This window comes from Copidosoma floridanum, unplaced genomic scaffold (genome assembly GCF_036245765.1).
Source record: "Copidosoma floridanum isolate Cflo_tuat_1 unplaced genomic scaffold, Cflo_Japanese_pri ptg000030l, whole genome shotgun sequence".
NCBI classification, from domain to species: domain Eukaryota; kingdom Metazoa; phylum Arthropoda; class Insecta; order Hymenoptera; family Encyrtidae; genus Copidosoma; species Copidosoma floridanum.
The window spans coordinates 15,948,626-15,966,890 of NW_028321907.1; the positions used below are offsets into that span (position 1 = coordinate 15,948,626).

General features: G+C 35.2%; 3 protein-coding genes across 3 annotated transcripts; all 3 read left to right on the forward strand.

The window, feature by feature from the left end:
* The first annotated feature begins 207 nt into the window (after positions 1-207).
* SmD3 (small ribonucleoprotein particle protein SmD3) lies at positions 208-1,072 on the forward strand. Its single transcript, XM_014353352.2, has 2 exons — positions 208-691; positions 769-1,072. The coding sequence occupies exons 1-2, from the start codon at positions 376-378 to the stop codon at positions 882-884; spliced, it is 432 nt and encodes a 143-aa protein (XP_014208838.1). The 5' UTR covers positions 208-375; the 3' UTR covers positions 885-1,072.
* A 1,642-nt stretch (positions 1,073-2,714) lies between these two features.
* LOC106639684 (uncharacterized) lies at positions 2,715-14,143 on the forward strand. The gene is made up of 20 exons (XM_014353427.2): positions 2,715-3,029; positions 4,091-4,207; positions 4,280-4,399; positions 4,473-4,542; positions 5,232-8,255; positions 8,743-9,050; positions 9,173-9,491; positions 9,564-9,833; positions 9,916-10,105; positions 10,180-10,595; positions 10,671-10,969; positions 11,040-11,334; positions 11,412-11,716; positions 11,792-11,954; positions 12,029-12,379; positions 12,524-12,821; positions 12,898-13,083; positions 13,158-13,310; positions 13,381-13,659; positions 13,842-14,143. Exons 4-20 carry the CDS (start codon positions 4,526-4,528, stop codon positions 13,911-13,913), a joined length of 6,945 nt encoding a protein of 2,314 aa, XP_014208913.2. The 5' UTR covers positions 2,715-3,029; positions 4,091-4,207; positions 4,280-4,399; positions 4,473-4,525; the 3' UTR covers positions 13,914-14,143.
* A 1,895-nt stretch (positions 14,144-16,038) lies between these two features.
* Positions 16,039-18,259, forward strand: LOC106639600 (uncharacterized). Its single transcript, XM_089596409.1, has 5 exons — positions 16,039-16,207; positions 16,544-17,145; positions 17,223-17,415; positions 17,509-17,783; positions 17,924-18,259. Exons 2-5 carry the CDS (start codon positions 16,569-16,571, stop codon positions 18,223-18,225), a joined length of 1,347 nt encoding a protein of 448 aa, XP_089452535.1. The 5' UTR covers positions 16,039-16,207; positions 16,544-16,568; the 3' UTR covers positions 18,226-18,259.
* The last annotated feature ends 6 nt before the right edge of the window (positions 18,260-18,265 follow it).

Genomic DNA, 18,265 nt, shown 5'->3' on the forward strand with positions numbered 1-18,265 from the left:
TCATTTGTTATAATATTTAACAAAAAATAGTACGTTCAATTTTTGTAATGCCGGTAAAGAAGGACAGTGACTTACCAGTTGTTGACAACAGTTGGTACAACAGGGGGTATACTTTACAAAATTTCGCTAGATGGCGCTGAAAATGCTTTGTAAATCGAAAATGCAATGCACATTTCTATATAGGTATAGATTGTTGTATATATTTTGTACATGCATGCATGTTTGAGCTGGGCACAAACAGTCCGCGCGTTGGTAGACTCCGAAAAGAATACTAGACTTAGTATTTTGCAAATAATTAATCCTCACGAGATCAACTGGTTAAAAGTAAGCTCCTCAAGTTTTCCAAGTAGCGAGTGACACAAAACCGGAAGAAAAATGTCGATAGGGGTGCCAATCAAGGTGTTGCACGAAGCCGAGGGCCACATCATAACCTGCGAGACGAATACCGGTGAGGTCTACCGGGGCAAGCTCATCGAGGCCGAGGACAACATGAACTGTCAGATGCAAAATATTACCGTCACCTATAGGGATGGCCGGGTCGCCCAACTTGAAAATGTTTACATTCGTGGCTCAAAAATCAGGTTTCTCATACTGCCTGACATGTTGAAAAATGCACCAATGTTCAAGAGGCCTGGTGGAAAGGGCTCTGGTACTGCTGGCAGAGGAAAGTCTGCAATTCTTAGAGCACAAGGTATTGCTGGTTTTGTCAATTATTTGTTACTCATCATTACACTTGATAAGCTCTAATAAATCGTATGTTTTGTGCAGCCAGAGGCAGAGGTAGAGGGACAAATCAGCGAGGTAGAGGTACTGGCTCAGCTCCGTGGCTTAATCAGCAGAATCAAACGTCAAATGCACCACAGACTGGCAGGGGAAGGGGCTAAACTTTACAAAATTTTCCATCGTTTGATAATCAAACAAGCAAAAATAACTGATCACTCGAGTGATTTTTATATTGTATTCATTTTTTAAACTCCACAATCACTTAATTCCCTTAATTATTTAATTGTGTATGAGTGAGTCTTGTGCAAGTAATATTAAATAATAAAAACAGTAATTTTATATGATAAAACTATGTTGTTGATTTATATCTGTAAAAGTAATCCAATGAGTTTTTTATTTAACTATCATGAGTCAGAAATTCGTCAATTTTTTTATTCCATCATATTCTCAAAATTTTACTTGCCATTGTTTAAAGTAGATTTGATGAATTAGCAGTCAGATTAGATACATGAGCTGTATATATTTTATTGACATGTTGTAATCAGTTTTTGTTGCTTAGTTTTATAATTTTTACCCCAGCTTACCATTCTCTATGTATCACGTATACCTAATTTACCATAATTAAATAACTTTTACTTGCATCATCTTATTATTGTTTAAACCGTTCATGAACAAAGTAATAAATTACGAATCCTAATATATTATGATAATAAGTATATGAAGCGGCGGTTTGGTAGCGGCTGTGATGGATAAACATACATATATATATATATAATATATTAGAGTGCTCTACGTGTCCGGCTCCTTTAATAAGGGCACTACTACGGGCACTTAACACTTGGGAGAAGGAAGGGAAGAGGGATGGGAGGCCTCCCATTACTGGGAGGGGGTAGAGGGAAATTAGGCAATTTTGCCTAAACCCTCATCGAGGAGCATTGCATGGTGAAAAGCACATGTGAAAAATCACAGAGGTACTTGCCCGAAAAAGTCGCACTGGCCAGGAATCGAACCACGGTCTCCCGCGTGCCAATCCACGACCTAGCCGACTGAGCCACCGCGCGCTCTTATATATATATATATATATATCTAGTTATGTATACCTATATATTCTGAGCATTCGCAGGTTGCGCAAAAAATCGTGATCAAAATATCGAATGCGCCAAGTGCGTCGGTTCTTCAGGATGAGATGAATTAATTTAAGTATTGATTTTATCAACTCAACAAGTCCACGAATCATACTCAATGGAACTTCCATATACTTACTATTGATTAGTTGACGCATATACCCCTCAGGTTTGCAATGGTAGACTGCAATTTGTTTTACGTACCCCCATTACATAAATTATAACAAAACGGGATTCTCGCAAAATTTTGGTACATCAAACAATGAAGAAATTCATGAAAGTAGCAAAATCTTTACCCCAAACTCAAAATCAAACATGTACAACATCATCCATTATAATCGTAACAGTAGGGGTGTAGCGCGATTTTAGAAAAATATGCCCCATCCAGCTCCGGTTCGGCTTGGCAACATTAATCGATACACGAGTTCCCGAAAACGCCCTTGGACAATTTCCAGGGAAACCCCAGAACCCGGGGGAACCAATCCCAAAAAATGCTCCCTTATTTTACCGAACAAAATCCAAAAAGATCGGCAAAAAAAAGTAACAACATAGACGGGAATCCGATGCAACAAAGCGTCAATTTTTTCGATCCTGCGTCTGCGCACCGGAGTACGACCCTTCCTCCTCTTCACTAGAGTCCTCGCCCGTGCTCGAGTGAAGTGCTTCGATCTACACCCACACACGGGACACCGAGGAGCAAGCAAAGCGTACGTACAGGGCCGGTGCACCTTCACCAAGAAGAGGAGCTTGATACTACACCGGTGGCTGGACTTTGGTTTAAAAAAGGCGCAAAATTTCAGGTCGAGGCAGGCACGAGACGCATGCGCTTGCCACTGGCGGTCGTCGGACTCGTCGGTCGGTCGTGGAGACGTCGAGGCAGAGGAACGTCGTGCGCCACTCGTGTTGCTCGTACCTAGTTCTAGTGCACGTATACTCGCCACCCTGCAATAGTACAATAAGACGTAAGTCGTGGACACGACATACAACATACGTCTGGGCTGTTTCGGGCGAGAGCCGTACGTGTGCAAAGGAATCGGGCGTCAAAGAGGGAGACGGCGGTCCGACGAAGACGACAACCGGTGGTTGATAAGCAGATATACTTACATAGCAGGGCATCGACAACCCCCCGTCCAGTCAACGTCGTCTACCTCGCGACTTTACCAGGAACTTCTGGGCTAAGCGGTGAGTATAGCAACCATCCGTGAGGAGAGAGATGTCGCGTTATATCACGAACGCCGGCCTAGCAGCAGCAGTATAGGTAGCGCGTTGGACGTGGGGCACGCGTCCGGATACAATACATAGGAGCCTCTTCTATAGGTACTGACTCCTCACACCCCCGCCCCCCCCCATCCCCCCACGTATGTCGACGATGCTCACCCTACTGTCTATATAGATATAGAGTTGCTCTCTTTCTGGTCTAGTCTTGATGGGTAAGGGTAAGGGGGGCTTGGGAGGTACGGAGATGGTGTGTTCCGCGTCTGTGTGTTGTGCTCACGGTGTAGGCGTAGGTGCGTTTGCCCGCCAGCAAAGAAATAAAAAACGTTGAGTTGGATTCTCCATACATTTTACATATATTTTTACATTGCCTCTAAGTATAAAGTTGTTCTTGAGTGTGTGTGCCAGACACCCCCCATTATTAACCCATGAAGGTCCTTATACAAATACCTGTACAATACTCAACTCTGTAATTCTGCAGTGCATTCTCTCAAGGGTTGGATTATACGTGCTTGTGCATGCCGATGTTTGGTTAAGAAGTTCCTGAGCTAGTTCAATAACGCTAGACAATCCCTGGGTGTTGGTATTACGATCTTTGCCGCAAGGGCGTTTTGGGGCGTCGTCCTCTTTGTGATTTAAGGTAAAGATTTCGTTTTTTTCTTCTTTCCCGTCCTTCAATTTTCTCGAGCGCTTTTTTTTCTTTTTTTTGGCTTTTTTGTTTTTTTTGCCGCGCTTCGTTGTCGCCGCGCGCGCGCGCGCAACTTTTATAGGTGCCCTACAAGCATCGACGGTCTTTTTTTCTTTTCTTCTATTTTATAGCTACTTACCGTCTATTGTTTATTTAATGACATTTGTCAATTTGTCAATGACAGAACTTTCAGCAAAAAAATGTTATGAATGTCTTATGCCGATTCGCGGTTATTCAAGATACCTATCTCTGAAAAAATGTGGGCTACCAATTACATGGGCACATCGACGCCAACTGCGAGACCAGAGGAATTATTTATTAAGCTTTACTTTTTTTTCAGCAAGCTCAGCCCTACCTATACCCTACATTTGCTGCTAGGAAAACGCGATCTCCCTCACTGCTGGTTACTCTTTCTTTCTGGCGTTCTTTCCTTTTCTGTAATTCCTTGCTACATTTAGTACGTATAGACTTTTTTTTGTTAAACTTTAAAGTTATTGTCCAATGGCTCATTTTTATGATTTTCTTGTAGGTATGTCAAGTGTTTTGTAAAGATGCTAAGAGCATCAGTTTCATTGGAATCGACTTGTATGATTAGCTGTCAAAGTCAAAGTAGTCGTATCACAGATTTGTCAAACAATAGCTGAACGAGGTAAGGCATTTGTTACTTGTATTACATTATGAGTTTTTCAGAAATTTTTTTGAGCCTAACGTTATTTTTCAAGTTATTCAAACTAAGAGTTTGGGTCAAAGTCGTGGGTCCTATTGTTAGTCAATCATGGAATCAAAAAACAGGTAACAAAAGTTCCTATTCTCATTACTAAATTACCATCTTCAAGTAATTGACATTTCTATACAAATTTTGATAATTACAAGGTGCATCTATGAGAAATCAAGATATTTATTGCATTGAAAAAAAAAAAAAAAAAAAAAAAAAAAAATGTATGCATATACTTAGAAAAATATTGTTGGAGCTACCGTAATTAGTTGTATAATAAGCATGGTTTTTAATATTTTGTCAGTACATTTTATCGAAATTTGACAACGAAAATTTTTTAGTTATTTTTTTATTTTTTATTAATTACATTGCATTTTCATGCATATTGTCTCTCGCTTTTTGAATGATTGGATACAGTTTTTGTTTTTAATTTTTTGTAAACGCTAGTATGAAGTCTAATGTTGGTTTATTGAAAAAATAACACACATTGTATTGAAACAACAAAAGAAATCTGGTGTGTTCGACTTCTTGAACATGTGAAAAACTAGTTATCAAGACAATCTATAGAATAAAAAGACTTGAGCCCTGAATTTTTTCCACGTCAAGATCAACGCTTATCTAAGACATATGTCAAGATGTTGGAAAGTTACGGAAATAAGAATGTGCCGTGTCTTTCAAGAGCGATTAGAAAATATGCATGATCTTCTAAAGACAGTGATGCTTGTTGTAAACAAAGAGTATCGTGGGCATTGATGTATTGTTTCAGAAGGACTAAAAGAAAAGACAGCAGTGACAGTGACTCTGATGATAGTAGTTCTGAAGATGCCAGCCCAGTTTCAAACAAAATGAAAAAAATTTCATACGTTAAACGTGAAGTAGCAAAGAAAATAAATAGGACTAAGAAAGTGTTAAGTAAATTATGTGATAGTGAAGATGACAGTGATCCAAAACAGCGTTTACTGTTGAAGAGGCCTATATCAACTTTGTCTGTTATCAGAAAAAAGACGCCACAGAAAAAGGATCCGTCCTCTGATGATTCTAGTTTTGATTCTGAAGACTCGTTAAAAAAGCATTCCGAAAAAAATGTAAAGACTAAAAAAATAATTAACATTAAATCTAAAAATCAAAGTACGAGTGCATCAGAATCAGATGCAAAAGAAGAAACAATCATCAATAAAAAAAAAAGTAAAGTCAAGCTAACAAAAAATAAGTCTATTATTTATCATACTAAAATTGGAATTAATTGTGGAACAGACAAAAATGAGTTCCAGAAACCTAAAAAATTGAAAAATAAATCTAGTTGTGTGGAAAATAATGTGTACGATGATTATACAATTCTAGAAACTCCAACCAAGTCAGATGACGAAGCTATACCTGTTGACAAAAAATTTGAAATCACTCTGAAGCATCACATCATACAGGAATTTGATAAAATTCAAAAAATAACTGAAGAATTGAAAGAAACTTTAGAGTACAATTCTGAATATGTAGTTAGTAAACAAGTTAATGTAGTCGGTGACTCGAAATTTTTAGCTCATAAAATATTAAGAATTTACGATAGCACTTACAAAAAATTAAAAGAAAGTAAAAATGACTTTTTCAAAAAATATACGGAATGGGTAAATACTTGCAGTAAGAACAAATCATCAAAAGATGGTTCATACTTAAAATCTTCATCTGAAGTGTCGTTTAAAAATCGTTTTAAAATTTCTTCCGATGATTCAAGTGAATCAATAGATACTCCAAAAAAAAAATCGGCACATACAGAAAAAATTGATGTCGGCAAAAATAAGAGTCTTTCTAAAAAATCCAAAGATACTTCTGAGTCTGACAGTTCAGAGAAAGAGGTAAGTAATGGAAATGACTTGAATAAAACGAAAAAACACGACAAATCGGTATTTAAAGAAAAATCTATCGAAAATGAAACATCGAACAAAAATTGTGAAAAGAAAAAATCTTCTGAAAATAAAGGCTGTGAAAGCGATGAATCCTCTAAATCTCAAATTTCTGTAAATGTTGAACAACTATCATTAGAGAATAATGGAATGAATGTGTCAGAAGATAGTGATGAAAGTAATGAAAAAAGAACGCATGCAGATTCAGAAAATAAAAAAAATTATAGAGCTGATAAAAGGCAGGAGCTTTTTAGAAAGGGTAAAACTGGCAGTAGCTCGGCAAATGAAAAAATAGATAATAACCAAGAATCTTCCGAGAAGAGTATAGAAATTAGTAGCTCAGAAGATAGAGAAATAGATAAAAGCCACGAATCTTCCGAAAAGAGTAAGGAAATTAGTAGCTCGGAAGATGAAGACATAAACAAAAGGCAAGAATCTTCCGAGAAAAGTAAGACAGTTAGTAGCTCGGAAGATAAAGAAGTAATCAAAAAAACAAAGCCTCGAAACGCTAAGACAGTTTACAACTTGGAAGATGAAGAAGCAGATGAAAGTGTCAAGCATTACGAAAACAATGAAGCAATTAGTTCTTCGGAAGACGATGTAGAAATGAATGTTGTCGAACATTTTTTTGATGCATCGAAGGAAAAAACTGATGATAAATATATCAATAAAAAAGATAAAACAAATTTATCTAGCGAATCAGTAATTTCAAAGAATAAAAAAATTGCAAAAACTTTCTTCACGGATTCGGAACAGAGTAGATCGGGAAAAGAGAACAGTGCGCCTGTTTCTGATGAAGAAAATGAGACGAGCCTAGAAATACCAAATGAAGCGGTAAGCAAAAAAACGAAGTCAATAGAGATAGAAGACATCCACAGAGGCGACTCGGACGATAAAATTTCTGAAAGTGACAGTGACGAAATATTTTCCGGCGATGAGTTGCGGTCCAAGAAAACTGATCGAAAAAATTTATTACAGAATGTCCGAGTAAAAGAGGCGTTAAAGAAAATTGATGAAACCAACGCAAATTCCGAGGAAATGTTTGACAGCACTGCTTCTGAAATACCGAACACACCAATCAAGTCTCCTATCTTGTGTGATAAAAAAAAATCACTTCGTAAGACTCTCCACGCAACACAGCAAACCATCCTATTGGATTTAGAAAATGAAATGAAATCATCTAGTAATGATGATGGGCATGGAATTACCAAAGAAACAGAAGATTCGAACGAGAACCACGAGGGAGAAGAGATAGAAGTTGAAGTACAACTAGAAAAGAAAAATGAAATGGAAGACAACAATGTAGTTGAAGAAGAAACTCAAGCTCAAGATAAACAAAAAGGGTCAAACGCTCACAATACGGGGGATGAAATCGATATAGAAATTCGAAAAAAAAACCTACAAGATTCGAAATCTGATACGTCCTCTCATTCTGAAATCAGCGATCACGAGTCAATCGTAGAAGACAACTCTGATGATGATATAGTCTTGATTGATGGCGCGAGTGATAGTGTAGTGAAAAAGAACAAGAAAGTCAAAAAATTTAAGAAAAAATCGAATAAACTAACAATAAAGACTAAAACACGCTCTAATATTTCTCCCGATAGCTCGTCGTCGGAAGATCACCTGCAATCGCGTATTAAGCGTCGCATTGTGAAGAAGCGAGCATTATCCCATGACAGCAGTGACAAGGAAGTCAGCGTGCAACCATTGGTGAAACGCCACTGTCAGCGAAGCAGTTTCATTGTCCAGAATAATCGACACTTCAAAGCCGACAAAAAGCTACGTTTGCTGTGTAGGGTTGTCCTTAAACGATTGCCCAAAAAAGTCCTTAAAAAGTACGCGAGGGCCTTGGCAGATTCCAAAGCTTATCTAGCTAATAAAGAGTTTTACAGGTATCAAGACTAAAATCCTACAAATTCCGTTAAAAAAAAAAAAAAAAAAAAAAAAAAAAAAAAAAAATCACTATGCATCAACCATGCTTAGAAATGTTTGGAATATTTTTTTATTATTTTTTATTAATTAGTGCTAGTTATATTAGTACTGCTCATTGTTAAAAAAAAAATTATATTTTTGTTTATCACTTTAATATCTTTTAATTTACATCACGCTATGTATTTAAGTATTTTTTCTATTACACATTTTTTTCTTACTTTACCTGGATGGGAACAATATACTATCACAAACCACAATAATTAAGTGTGTTAAAACAATGATGAGTCATTGATTACCAGCACTCTAAATATAATCGCAAAGAAAAAAATTACATGTCCTATAACATTGTATTTCATTATTCAGTCAAATTATAAATAAAGTAATGAAATGAAAAACTCACTTTTCATCTGTTATTTCATTTAACGTAATTTTGAAAACCCTTTTCAGTCTTACCAATTTAGACAGCTTAGAGGGCAAGAGAAAATCCAAAAAACGTGTAAACAACGAAGCATCGAAGGATGAAAACGACAAGAGTACAAAAGCAAAAAGAAAAACTAAACAAGAGGAAAATCTCAGTGACGACCAAGTAGAGGAGGAGGAGGAAAGCGAGGTCGATTCCGATTCTGACGTATCAAACAAAGTTAGTGACCATGAGCTTTGTATTTTTAATGTTGAGCAGGACTTAATGGAAGATGCTGAAATTTTCGAAAACGAAACTAAGGAAGCTCTACTCAATAGTTCATGTTCCAATAGTGGTGAGTTGTTGTTAAAAAACCTTAAACTAATTATGAGGTGAAAGTGTTTGCTAAGCACGATTTTTATTTATCCAATGCAAATTTAAAATTAAGTTCAAATACAATCAACAATACTTTTTTAGAAAACGAACAATTAACGGAAAAAGTTAATAGCGACGATGAAACACCACAAAAATCAAAAACCAAAACAACTAAAGCAAACAACAAAGAAACTGATGCCATGGATGTATCAAATAAAAACACTGATGACAACGAAGATGAAAATGATGATGAAAGTGACGACGATAAGGAAGAGGCAGATGAACAAGATGAAAATAAAAGAGGTGAATGGAAAAAAGATTCTTTGTTTAGCTTTAATGTAACTGACATGGAATCGGAAAAAGAAAAGAAGTCCCAGGAAAGAACAAAAGTGAAGAAAGAAAACGAAAAGGATAACAAAAGGTTTGTTACAGTTGTAAAGTGTGCATGAATGTAGTATAAAACGAAACTAAAAATTTTGTTATATCTGTTTAGCAATAAAGACAAAATTGAAACAATTGATGAATCGCCCATCAAGGAGAAAGTCAGTAAGAGAGGTAGAAAACAACGTAAAACTAGAAGGATTCTAGATTCTGAATCAGATGGAAATAATGACTCTAGTGAAGAGGAACAGGATGAAGAGATTAAGGACGTGTCGGATGAAGACTTTGAACTCGAAGCTGAAAAAAAAAAAGATGGAAAGAAGAAGGGAAAAAAACGGCGTCCTAAATCTTCTGACTCTGAAACCTCGTCGAGTGAAAAAAAGTTAGCTTTTATCATCCTGATTTTCCCAAAACTTAATATTAACTGTAGATGTTCAAAACTTATATGATTCTGATTTTACCAGGTCAAAATCGAAAAGGAAACGTATAAAGAAGGTTGCAAGTGACGACAGCGACTCTGACAAGGACTCGCCTGGCAAGGGTAGAAAGAATATTCGTAAAGTGTTGAGAGACAAACACGTCGCTGATGATACTAAAAAAGCTGCTCAAGAGGAAGAGGAGCGTTTAAAACGTATTGCAGATCGTCAAAAGTTGGTTCGTACAGTTTAACATTTCTCTTACATAAATAACATTTGATAACAATAATAAAATTGTCTTTTTTTCCACAGTTTAACGAAATGTATGACGCTAAACTAGCTGGTGAAGCCAAAGTCGACAAGCTGGTGCTAGATTTTGATGAAGAAACAAAAAAAGAACTTGTCGTCGTTGATGCTGAACTGGTAAAACGTCTAAAACCTCATCAAGCTAAGGGTATAAAATTTATGTGGGATGCTTGTTTCGAGTCCCTGAAACAAATCGAAAAGTCAGAGGGTTCAGGGTGTATTATTGCTCATTGTATGGGTCTTGGTAAAACGTTTCAAGTCGTCACTTTAGTGCACACTCTTCTCGCTCACGAAGATACTGACGTTAGAACTGTGATGATTGTATGTCCTTTGAGTACAGTATTAAATTGGGTCAATGAGTTCAAAATGTGGTTAAAACATACAAAGAATGGCGATGATATTGAAATTTTCGAATTGACGAAGTAAGTACACTTTTTTAGAAAAAACACTATCTCTTGTTTATTTTGCAATTTTCCATCACATTGGGCTATTTTTAGAATGAAGAAAAACGGTGACAGAAAAGGCATGCTGGAGAATTGGCAAAAAACCGGGGGTGTTTTGATTATTGGTTACGAAATGTTTCGTAATTTAACCAGTACCGGTAGAAAAATGCGGAAAGCCATGCAAGAGTCGGTTACGAGGTCGCTGGTAGATCCTGGCGCTGACCTTGTAGTTTGCGATGAAGGGCACTTACTTAAAAACGAAGATTCTGCTCTCAGCAAAGCCATGAAACTCGTCAAAACAATGAGAAGAATCGTATTGACAGGAACGCCTCTTCAAAATAATTTGAAAGAATGTAAGACTCGTACTTGCAAAAAAAAATTTACAATTTATACATAATCATAATTTTTTGCATTCTATTACAGATCACTGTATGGTTCAGTTCGTAAAACCTAATTTACTTGGTACCAAGAAAGAATTTTTGAATAGGTTTGTGAATCCGATTACAAATGGACAGTTTGACGATTCAACGGCGTATGATGTAAAAATAATGAAAAAACGGGCCCATGTTTTACACAAAATGTTAGAGGGTAGCGTTCAAAGATTCGATTATTCTGTTTTGACGCCCTTCTTACCACCAAAACAGGAGTATGTTATATTCGTCCGGCTAACAGAAGTGCAAATTAAGATGTATCAACATTACTTAGACAACTTCGCCAGGTATTATCTCAAACAATCCTGTGGCTTATTTTTAATGTTGTAAGAAATTCTTCTTAACGTTCGAGAATTATTTATAGACGATACAGTGGGCGCAATGGCTCGTTGTTTGCTGATTTTCAAGAACTACAACGCATTTGGACGCACCCTTTTGTTTTACGTTTGAATGCTGAAAAAATTGACAAAAAAAACGAGAAGAAACGCTTGGAAGCTAGTGATTCTGAAGGTTCCTTGAAAGACTTTATTGATGATGATAGTGATTCGGAAGCCAGTAATGTAAGCAGCAGTGGTGGTAGTAGCAGTAGTAGCGATGTACAATGCATAGATTCTGATACCGAGAAACGGCCCGTCAAAATGACAAGAGCTGCTCGGATGAATTTAAAAGGTACCCACATTTTTAATATTTTTTCGCTTCTCCAATACCATATTGGTTAAAAAAAATTTCTTATTGTACTTGCAGAAGTATTACAAGATGAAGTTCCTATAGTTCAGGCTACAACTGAAGAAACAGCTTGGTGGTCCAAATTTGTAGAAGAGAAACATTTTGAAGATATGCGTATTTCTGCGAAACTTATGCTTTTGTTTGGCATTTTAAAAGAAAGCGAACAAATCGGTGATAAAGTGTAAGTCATCATTTTTTTTATTTACTTGATTTAAATGGTATTTGAATAATCAGAGGCGTCATTTTTACTTTCAGGCTTGTATTTTCGCAGTCGTTGTATTCATTGTCGCTCATAGAAAGTTTCTTAAGGTTCATTGACGACGAAACGCAAAATAATGGCGAGAAAGCCGAGTTCTTGGACAATCATAGTGGCAAATGGCTGCTAAATCAGGATTATTTCAGGCTCGATGGTTCTACTTCAGCTGAGAATCGTAGTGCTTGGTGTAAAATATTTAACAGCCAGAAAAATACACGTGCCAGATTGTTCTTGATATCGACAAGAGCAGGTGGGTTAGGTATTAATTTGACAGCTGCCAACAGGGTTATTATTTTTGATGCCAGTTGGAACCCGTCTCATGATGTACAAAGTATATTTAGAGTATACAGGTATGTAACAAAGCATGTGTTAAATATACTGCTCTTATTAGAGTTTTTTTTTTTTTTTTTTTTTTTTTTTTTTATTCCATTATTCGATTTTGACTCTTATTAAGTTAAAAATATTATAAAACAATGATTAATATTTTCGTTCAGATTTGGACAAAAAAAGCCCTGTTATATTTATCGCTTTCTTGCTGCTGGTACAATGGAAGAAAAAATTTATAATCGTCAAGTAACGAAATTATCGTTGGCTTGCCGAGTAGTCGACGAACAACAAATAGAACGCCATTACAGTAACAATGACTTGGCTGAATTGTACCAGTTTGAAACCTACGAAGATAAACATCCTACGCTAGCTTTACCCAAAGACCGAATGTTAGCTGAAATCTTTTTGAAGTACAAGGATTTCGTTTATAATTATCACGAGCATGATTCGTTGCTTGAAAATAAGGTAAAATTTTGCTATGGCTTGGAAAACAATTTAATTACGTTCAAACTCTTGATTTGTACTTTTTTCTTTTTTTCAGGAAGAAGAAGAGTTGGATGAGGAAGAACGAAAGCAGGCTTGGGCTGAGTACGAGGAAGAAAAGCAAGGAAAACGACAAATGTATAACATAGGCATGAACAATACGATGGGTGGTATCAACCAACTTTTCATGAATATGAACAACTCTCCTGAATTCGAAGGAATGAAAATGCTAATTCAAAAAGACGTCAGTATAAGTTTCAATTGTTATGTATCAATCGTCAAAGAAATGTATGATAAAACTTTAAATTGTTTTCGTAGTATCCGCACATGCCAGCCGAACATCTAGAATCAGTTGCTAGACAAGCTATGTTTGAAATGTACCGATTCGTCGATCAACAAGGAATTAATCCAGGCTTAGCTCCGTTTGCTCCAGGACATTTACAAGGAAACGTGTTTGGAGCTCCTCACATAGTAAGTCTTACTTAAAAGCAATAGAAATGAATGTGTATGAAATATAAAAATTCTTGTCTTCTTCAAATAGCCTCAGATGACGCATCAACAGCACACAATCAATCAGCAAAATCAACTGATGAACCTATTAGCTCCAGCACCACAAATGAATTATCAAGGCGTCAATCACATGCCAGCGTACTCTGGAAGAGGGCGACCGCCCAAACATTTGTCAAATCCTGTATACAATCCGTTGAGACAAATGCAAATGCCTATGCAAATGCCCATGCAAATGCCAATGCAAATGCCAATGCCTATGCAGATGCAACATTCACAAATGCTAGATCAACAAAATGCAGATGATTTAGAGGTAGTTAATCTTACCAAATATGTACGCTGACTTTTAATTGACAAACTTGTTGATGCTCGAACTCTTTACTTATGCCATATCTTTCTATCCTGATTGATCATTTAACTTGAGTAGTTCATTAGGACATATATAATGGTAAACTGCATGTACATCGATCGTAATAAACATTTATAATGTTGCAGGTACTTATGGAAAAAGGACTCCCACTTAATAACGATATCACTTCCAACACTAATAACAAACCAGAAGAATAAGTGTAAAGTGATTTTATTTAGTACTAATCTTTTTATTCCTATTAAAATTTAATATTGTCATTTTTGTAAATAGTTATTAAATTATATAAGTAGAGGTAGTAAAAAAACTTGTGTTTTAATAAAGGAAAAATCAGTTAGTGCAAAAAGTAAGATGTGACTTAGTTCATAGGTAGCTTACAAATATAAAATTATATCGCTGGTTAACATGTTTCCTAAAAAAAAAAAAATAATTAAAAATTAGTTAACTTCATCTCATGAGCGAATTGAAAAAATGCAGTACACAATAAAATTTTTATAAAAAAAAATAATAAATAAAATGCAATACCTTTTCTTATTGCATTTCGTATTTATTTTCGATGTACATAAAAAGAGGCATTTTTTATCTTGTCATGGGAAAAGTCGACTTTTTTAAAACTTACATCTGTATTATCGATCAATTAGAGGTAAAATTAACCGAAAACGCTAAAATAAAAAAAATTAAAATAATAAGTCAAGACCCGGTTATGCGGAAAACGAAGTTCAGTTTTTCTTAACCGCTTTGTAGTTAGATATTTTTTATGTTTTCTAGAATCCAACATGTATGTATATATATGTACTTTATACTTTGATGGAAAAAAAAGAATTATAACGTTTAATAAAAATGTTATGTTGAAAAATCAATTTCGCAAAAACTATATCTCAACTTTCGTGAAAAGTAAAGACAAACAAATAATGAACTACATTTCTTCGTATTCATTCTCGTAACTGTAATTTATTTATTTATGAATTTAAAAATATATTACCCTTTTTGTAAAATAAAATTCTCAAAGTATCTTAATTTGTTCGTTTAATTTTTTACACAAGTACAATCCAATTTTTTAGATCACATTTTTATTTTGTGTATCATCCAAAAATTGATGGTGTATTCTCACATTTTCACTGTCTCTCGTGTTAGCACGAATCATATGAGGGGTGTTACTAAATCATCTGATTTGTGAAAACAGTGTGGGTAGCAGATGGTGCGGAAATGAAGCTAAATACATAATTTTTTTTTTTTTTTTACATATATGTATACATTATAGTGCAGTACATCGTCCTTCTTTTTGTGACATACGACATTTAGAAATTTGGGCAGAAATAAAATGCAGCTCGCATTGCGCAATTTTTGTGCTAATCAGCTAACGGCTATAAAAGACCAAGAGCTGAGGCCCGTAAGTGCGGTCAAAAATATCTAAACCAGCCGCCACTGACCACTCTCATCATGATTGCCAAACTTTATGACTCGTGGAGGTGGAGATCCGAAATATATTAGTCATGATTCGTTCTGGTGAAGAGATTTATTGATATTTTAGTCGTCTCCCATGTGATCAATTTTATAAACCAGCCACAACTCAGACCAACGTACGGAAAAATAAGCGGTTGTACTCATAAATGACATCTAAGTACCATTAAATTTTAATTTATCTTCTACTCTAAAATCGACCATGGATCAATTAAAAAAAAAAAAAAAAAAAAAAAAAAAAAAAATTTTGAGTAGAAGATAAATTCTCATCTTGCCGCAAATGGCATTAGATACGGGAAATTTTTATTTTCTATCCATTAGGTAGTCTATGTTGCGGCTGATGTGTAAACTCTACTACATGAAACTACTTTAATTACCACATCACTCTTCACCAGAATGAAATATGACAATAACATTTCGAATCGTCCCTGTTTATGAGTGGCAGCTTGCGGCTGGTTTAGGTTTTTTCTACCTCAGAACAGAGATGAGAGTAGAGATACTATACTCATAAGTATAACTCATCTCTGTCCTGTCCTGTCTCTCTGCTTAAGGGTGCCTGTACATGAAAGACCTGCTGTTTGGCAACTTCGTCAAAACTCTCTGGTCTCATGAGAGTGAGAGAGAGAGGTTCATCACGTGACCACATTTAACCTCTCTCTCACTCTAATGAGACCAGTGAGTTTTGACGGGAAGTTGCCAAACAGCAAGTCTTCCATGTACAGGCACCCTTATAGTCTAAAGTCTAAAGTACTCTAAACATATTCGACATGTCGAATGTCGACAAGACACAAGACGACGAAATGACTATAGATGACTAAAACACACTTGATGCGTCATGTCAATACGTCATATCGTCATACATTGATAATTAGGTTATCAGTTGATTTACAAGATACGAGTTACCCGCCGTTACGACAAGAATCACAGACAACTTGAAAATGACAAATTTTCTATTCTTCATAAGTACTTGTAGTGTTTCCCTAAAGGTTTTTGCGGAGCTGAAGATTCTATAGGACCCATCGAACCGTTTTACGTAAGAAAATATCAGATTTGTGTTCGACATTACATGCTTTCTATTACAGCAAATTTCGTTGTTACGTAGTCAACTTATAATGTTTTCTTGTTGAGTACTATCATGTTAGTATTTTTGGTAAAAGCACGTTCAAAGAATAGCCATTCAAGTATTTCATCACTTTTTTTTGAGGTTAAGATAAATAAAATTTTTCGCGTATTGAGTGTATTTTCATAACATAAGTTCTATTTGATTGCAAAAAAATGATATTAGTATTGTATAAATTATTATGAAAATTTTGTCACTTATTTTTTTCTATTTCATACCCAACAACATAATCGTTTTTTTCCAATTTAGAGGGCAATTATAATCCATATTCATTATGGTTCATCTTCAAGAAAAATTAAAAACGGAATATATTCAGTTAGTGGTTAATCTTTCTTCGGAATTAAACTACAATGTTTTGAAAATAACTGAAGATTTGCGACTGGCAATTGAAAATGCTGAAAATGCCACTACACACAATCAAATAGACATAAATGCAGTTTCGATCAATCAAATGATTCAAATTTACATTGATAACTTCATTAAGATTAATTGTAATTTCAATGAACGCTATAAACTATGGTTAAGACATGATTATAATAGAAATGATTTACACTCTTTTGGATCAGAAAAATCTACTATTCCATTAGTTGATGGTCCTGAAGTGGAAGTTAGTTCAGAAATAAATAGTGCTATTTCAGAAGTCTTTGTCGCAGACTCTAATCACAATGACATTGTTGTTGAGATTGATGAAGATATAGAGATAGTCAACGAAGTTTCCTATTTTAAAATCCAAAAGACAACTGTTAGTAATCCTAGTTCAGATTCATCAGAAGTTGTAGTAGTGGCTAAAAGCAAGACTGATGAGCCGGAAACTGATCAATGTCCTGAAGCAGATCCAAACACAGAAAAACGTAAATTATATAAATATACTTTATATAAATTAGTGTAAAACTGAATTAAAAATAAAAATGTATTAATACCCTTTTAGATGATCACAAGTATTCAAAAGCACCTCAAACTATTTCCAAAGAATGTCATCCAGCTGACCAAGATGAGAAGTTGCTTTCGAAATGTTATGTTTTATTGGACAATTTGGAAACCTTACAAGGAAACTACCAAAATGATTGTAGTTCGCTTTGTGGATTGGTTAACTCAAACTCTCCTGTTGAAGAATTCCAAAGGTATCTCATACATATTATAAATCCATGATTTTTTTTTTTTTATCTTATCAAGACGTTCTGTTAGTGAAAATAATGAAATCCCTTATGCTCAAGGTTACTAAACTTGGAAGATCTTGAAAAAAAAAGAAAAAGGGATTACAGCTCCTCAGATAGTGTGGAGTCAAAAAGAAGTAATCGTGCGAAAAAAGTATCTAAAAAATTGAAAAATTCAACATCTTCATCATCGGACAGTGATACTTTCTCTGATTCATCCGATAGTAGCAGTAAAAGCTATAGTGACAGCAGTAATAACAGTTTTCAGTTAGAAGTCAATGAACCTGTTAATGATTTTCATGAAGAGAGATTAAAACAAAATTTGTTAAGCAGTGGTAAATTCACTTCTTTTAATGATTCTTGACCAATTAATCCAAAGCATCCAAATAGGGCAAGCACAAAGGGTCCCTCAGAGCCAGTGCTTGCTCTAGCGACATGCACCACCGAGTACCAAATTAACTATTTTTAATTGCAGATGATGAGGATAATAATAATGATGATAATGATGACGATGATGATGATGGAAGTAGTGATGACAATTTGAAAAATGACGACAAAGATGACAACCCTATTAAGACAAAAAAAAATTTAATATCTTCAAAACAGAATGGACCCTTGAGCCCTGATGATTTTTCAGATTCTTACAGTGACGATTCTTGTGATGAAGAAAAAAAGTCTAATCGTGAGTGGTTGAAGGATAGTGTACTTTGTTATAAAATAAACAATGATGATCAAAAAAAGAAAAAAAATTTCAAATCAGTCAACGAAGAAGAGTAAGAATTTACTTGTTTGCTTAATAATTTACTATTACTTTTTT

Bases quoted from the DNA above. Each gene is read 5' to 3' on its own strand.
- SmD3 (XM_014353352.2), top strand. From the start codon at position 376: ATGTCGATAGGGGTGCCAATCAAGGTGTTGCACGAAGCCGAGGGCCAC. The intron at 692-768 runs GTATTGCTGGTT...TGTTTTGTGCAG, and splicing joins TGCAATTCTTAGAGCACAAG to CCAGAGGCAGAGGTAGAGGG.
- LOC106639684 (XM_014353427.2), top strand. The intron at 11,717-11,791 runs GTACCCACATTT...TTGTACTTGCAG, and splicing joins TGCTCGGATGAATTTAAAAG to AAGTATTACAAGATGAAGTT. The intron at 13,311-13,380 runs GTAAGTCTTACT...TTCTTCAAATAG, and splicing joins TGTTTGGAGCTCCTCACATA to CCTCAGATGACGCATCAACA.
- LOC106639600 (XM_089596409.1), top strand. From the start codon at position 16,569: ATGGTTCATCTTCAAGAAAAATTAAAAACGGAATATATTCAGTTAGTG. The intron at 17,146-17,222 runs GTAAATTATATA...ATACCCTTTTAG, and splicing joins AGATCCAAACACAGAAAAAC to ATGATCACAAGTATTCAAAA. The intron at 17,784-17,923 runs GTAAATTCACTT...TTTTAATTGCAG, and splicing joins ACAAAATTTGTTAAGCAGTG to ATGATGAGGATAATAATAAT.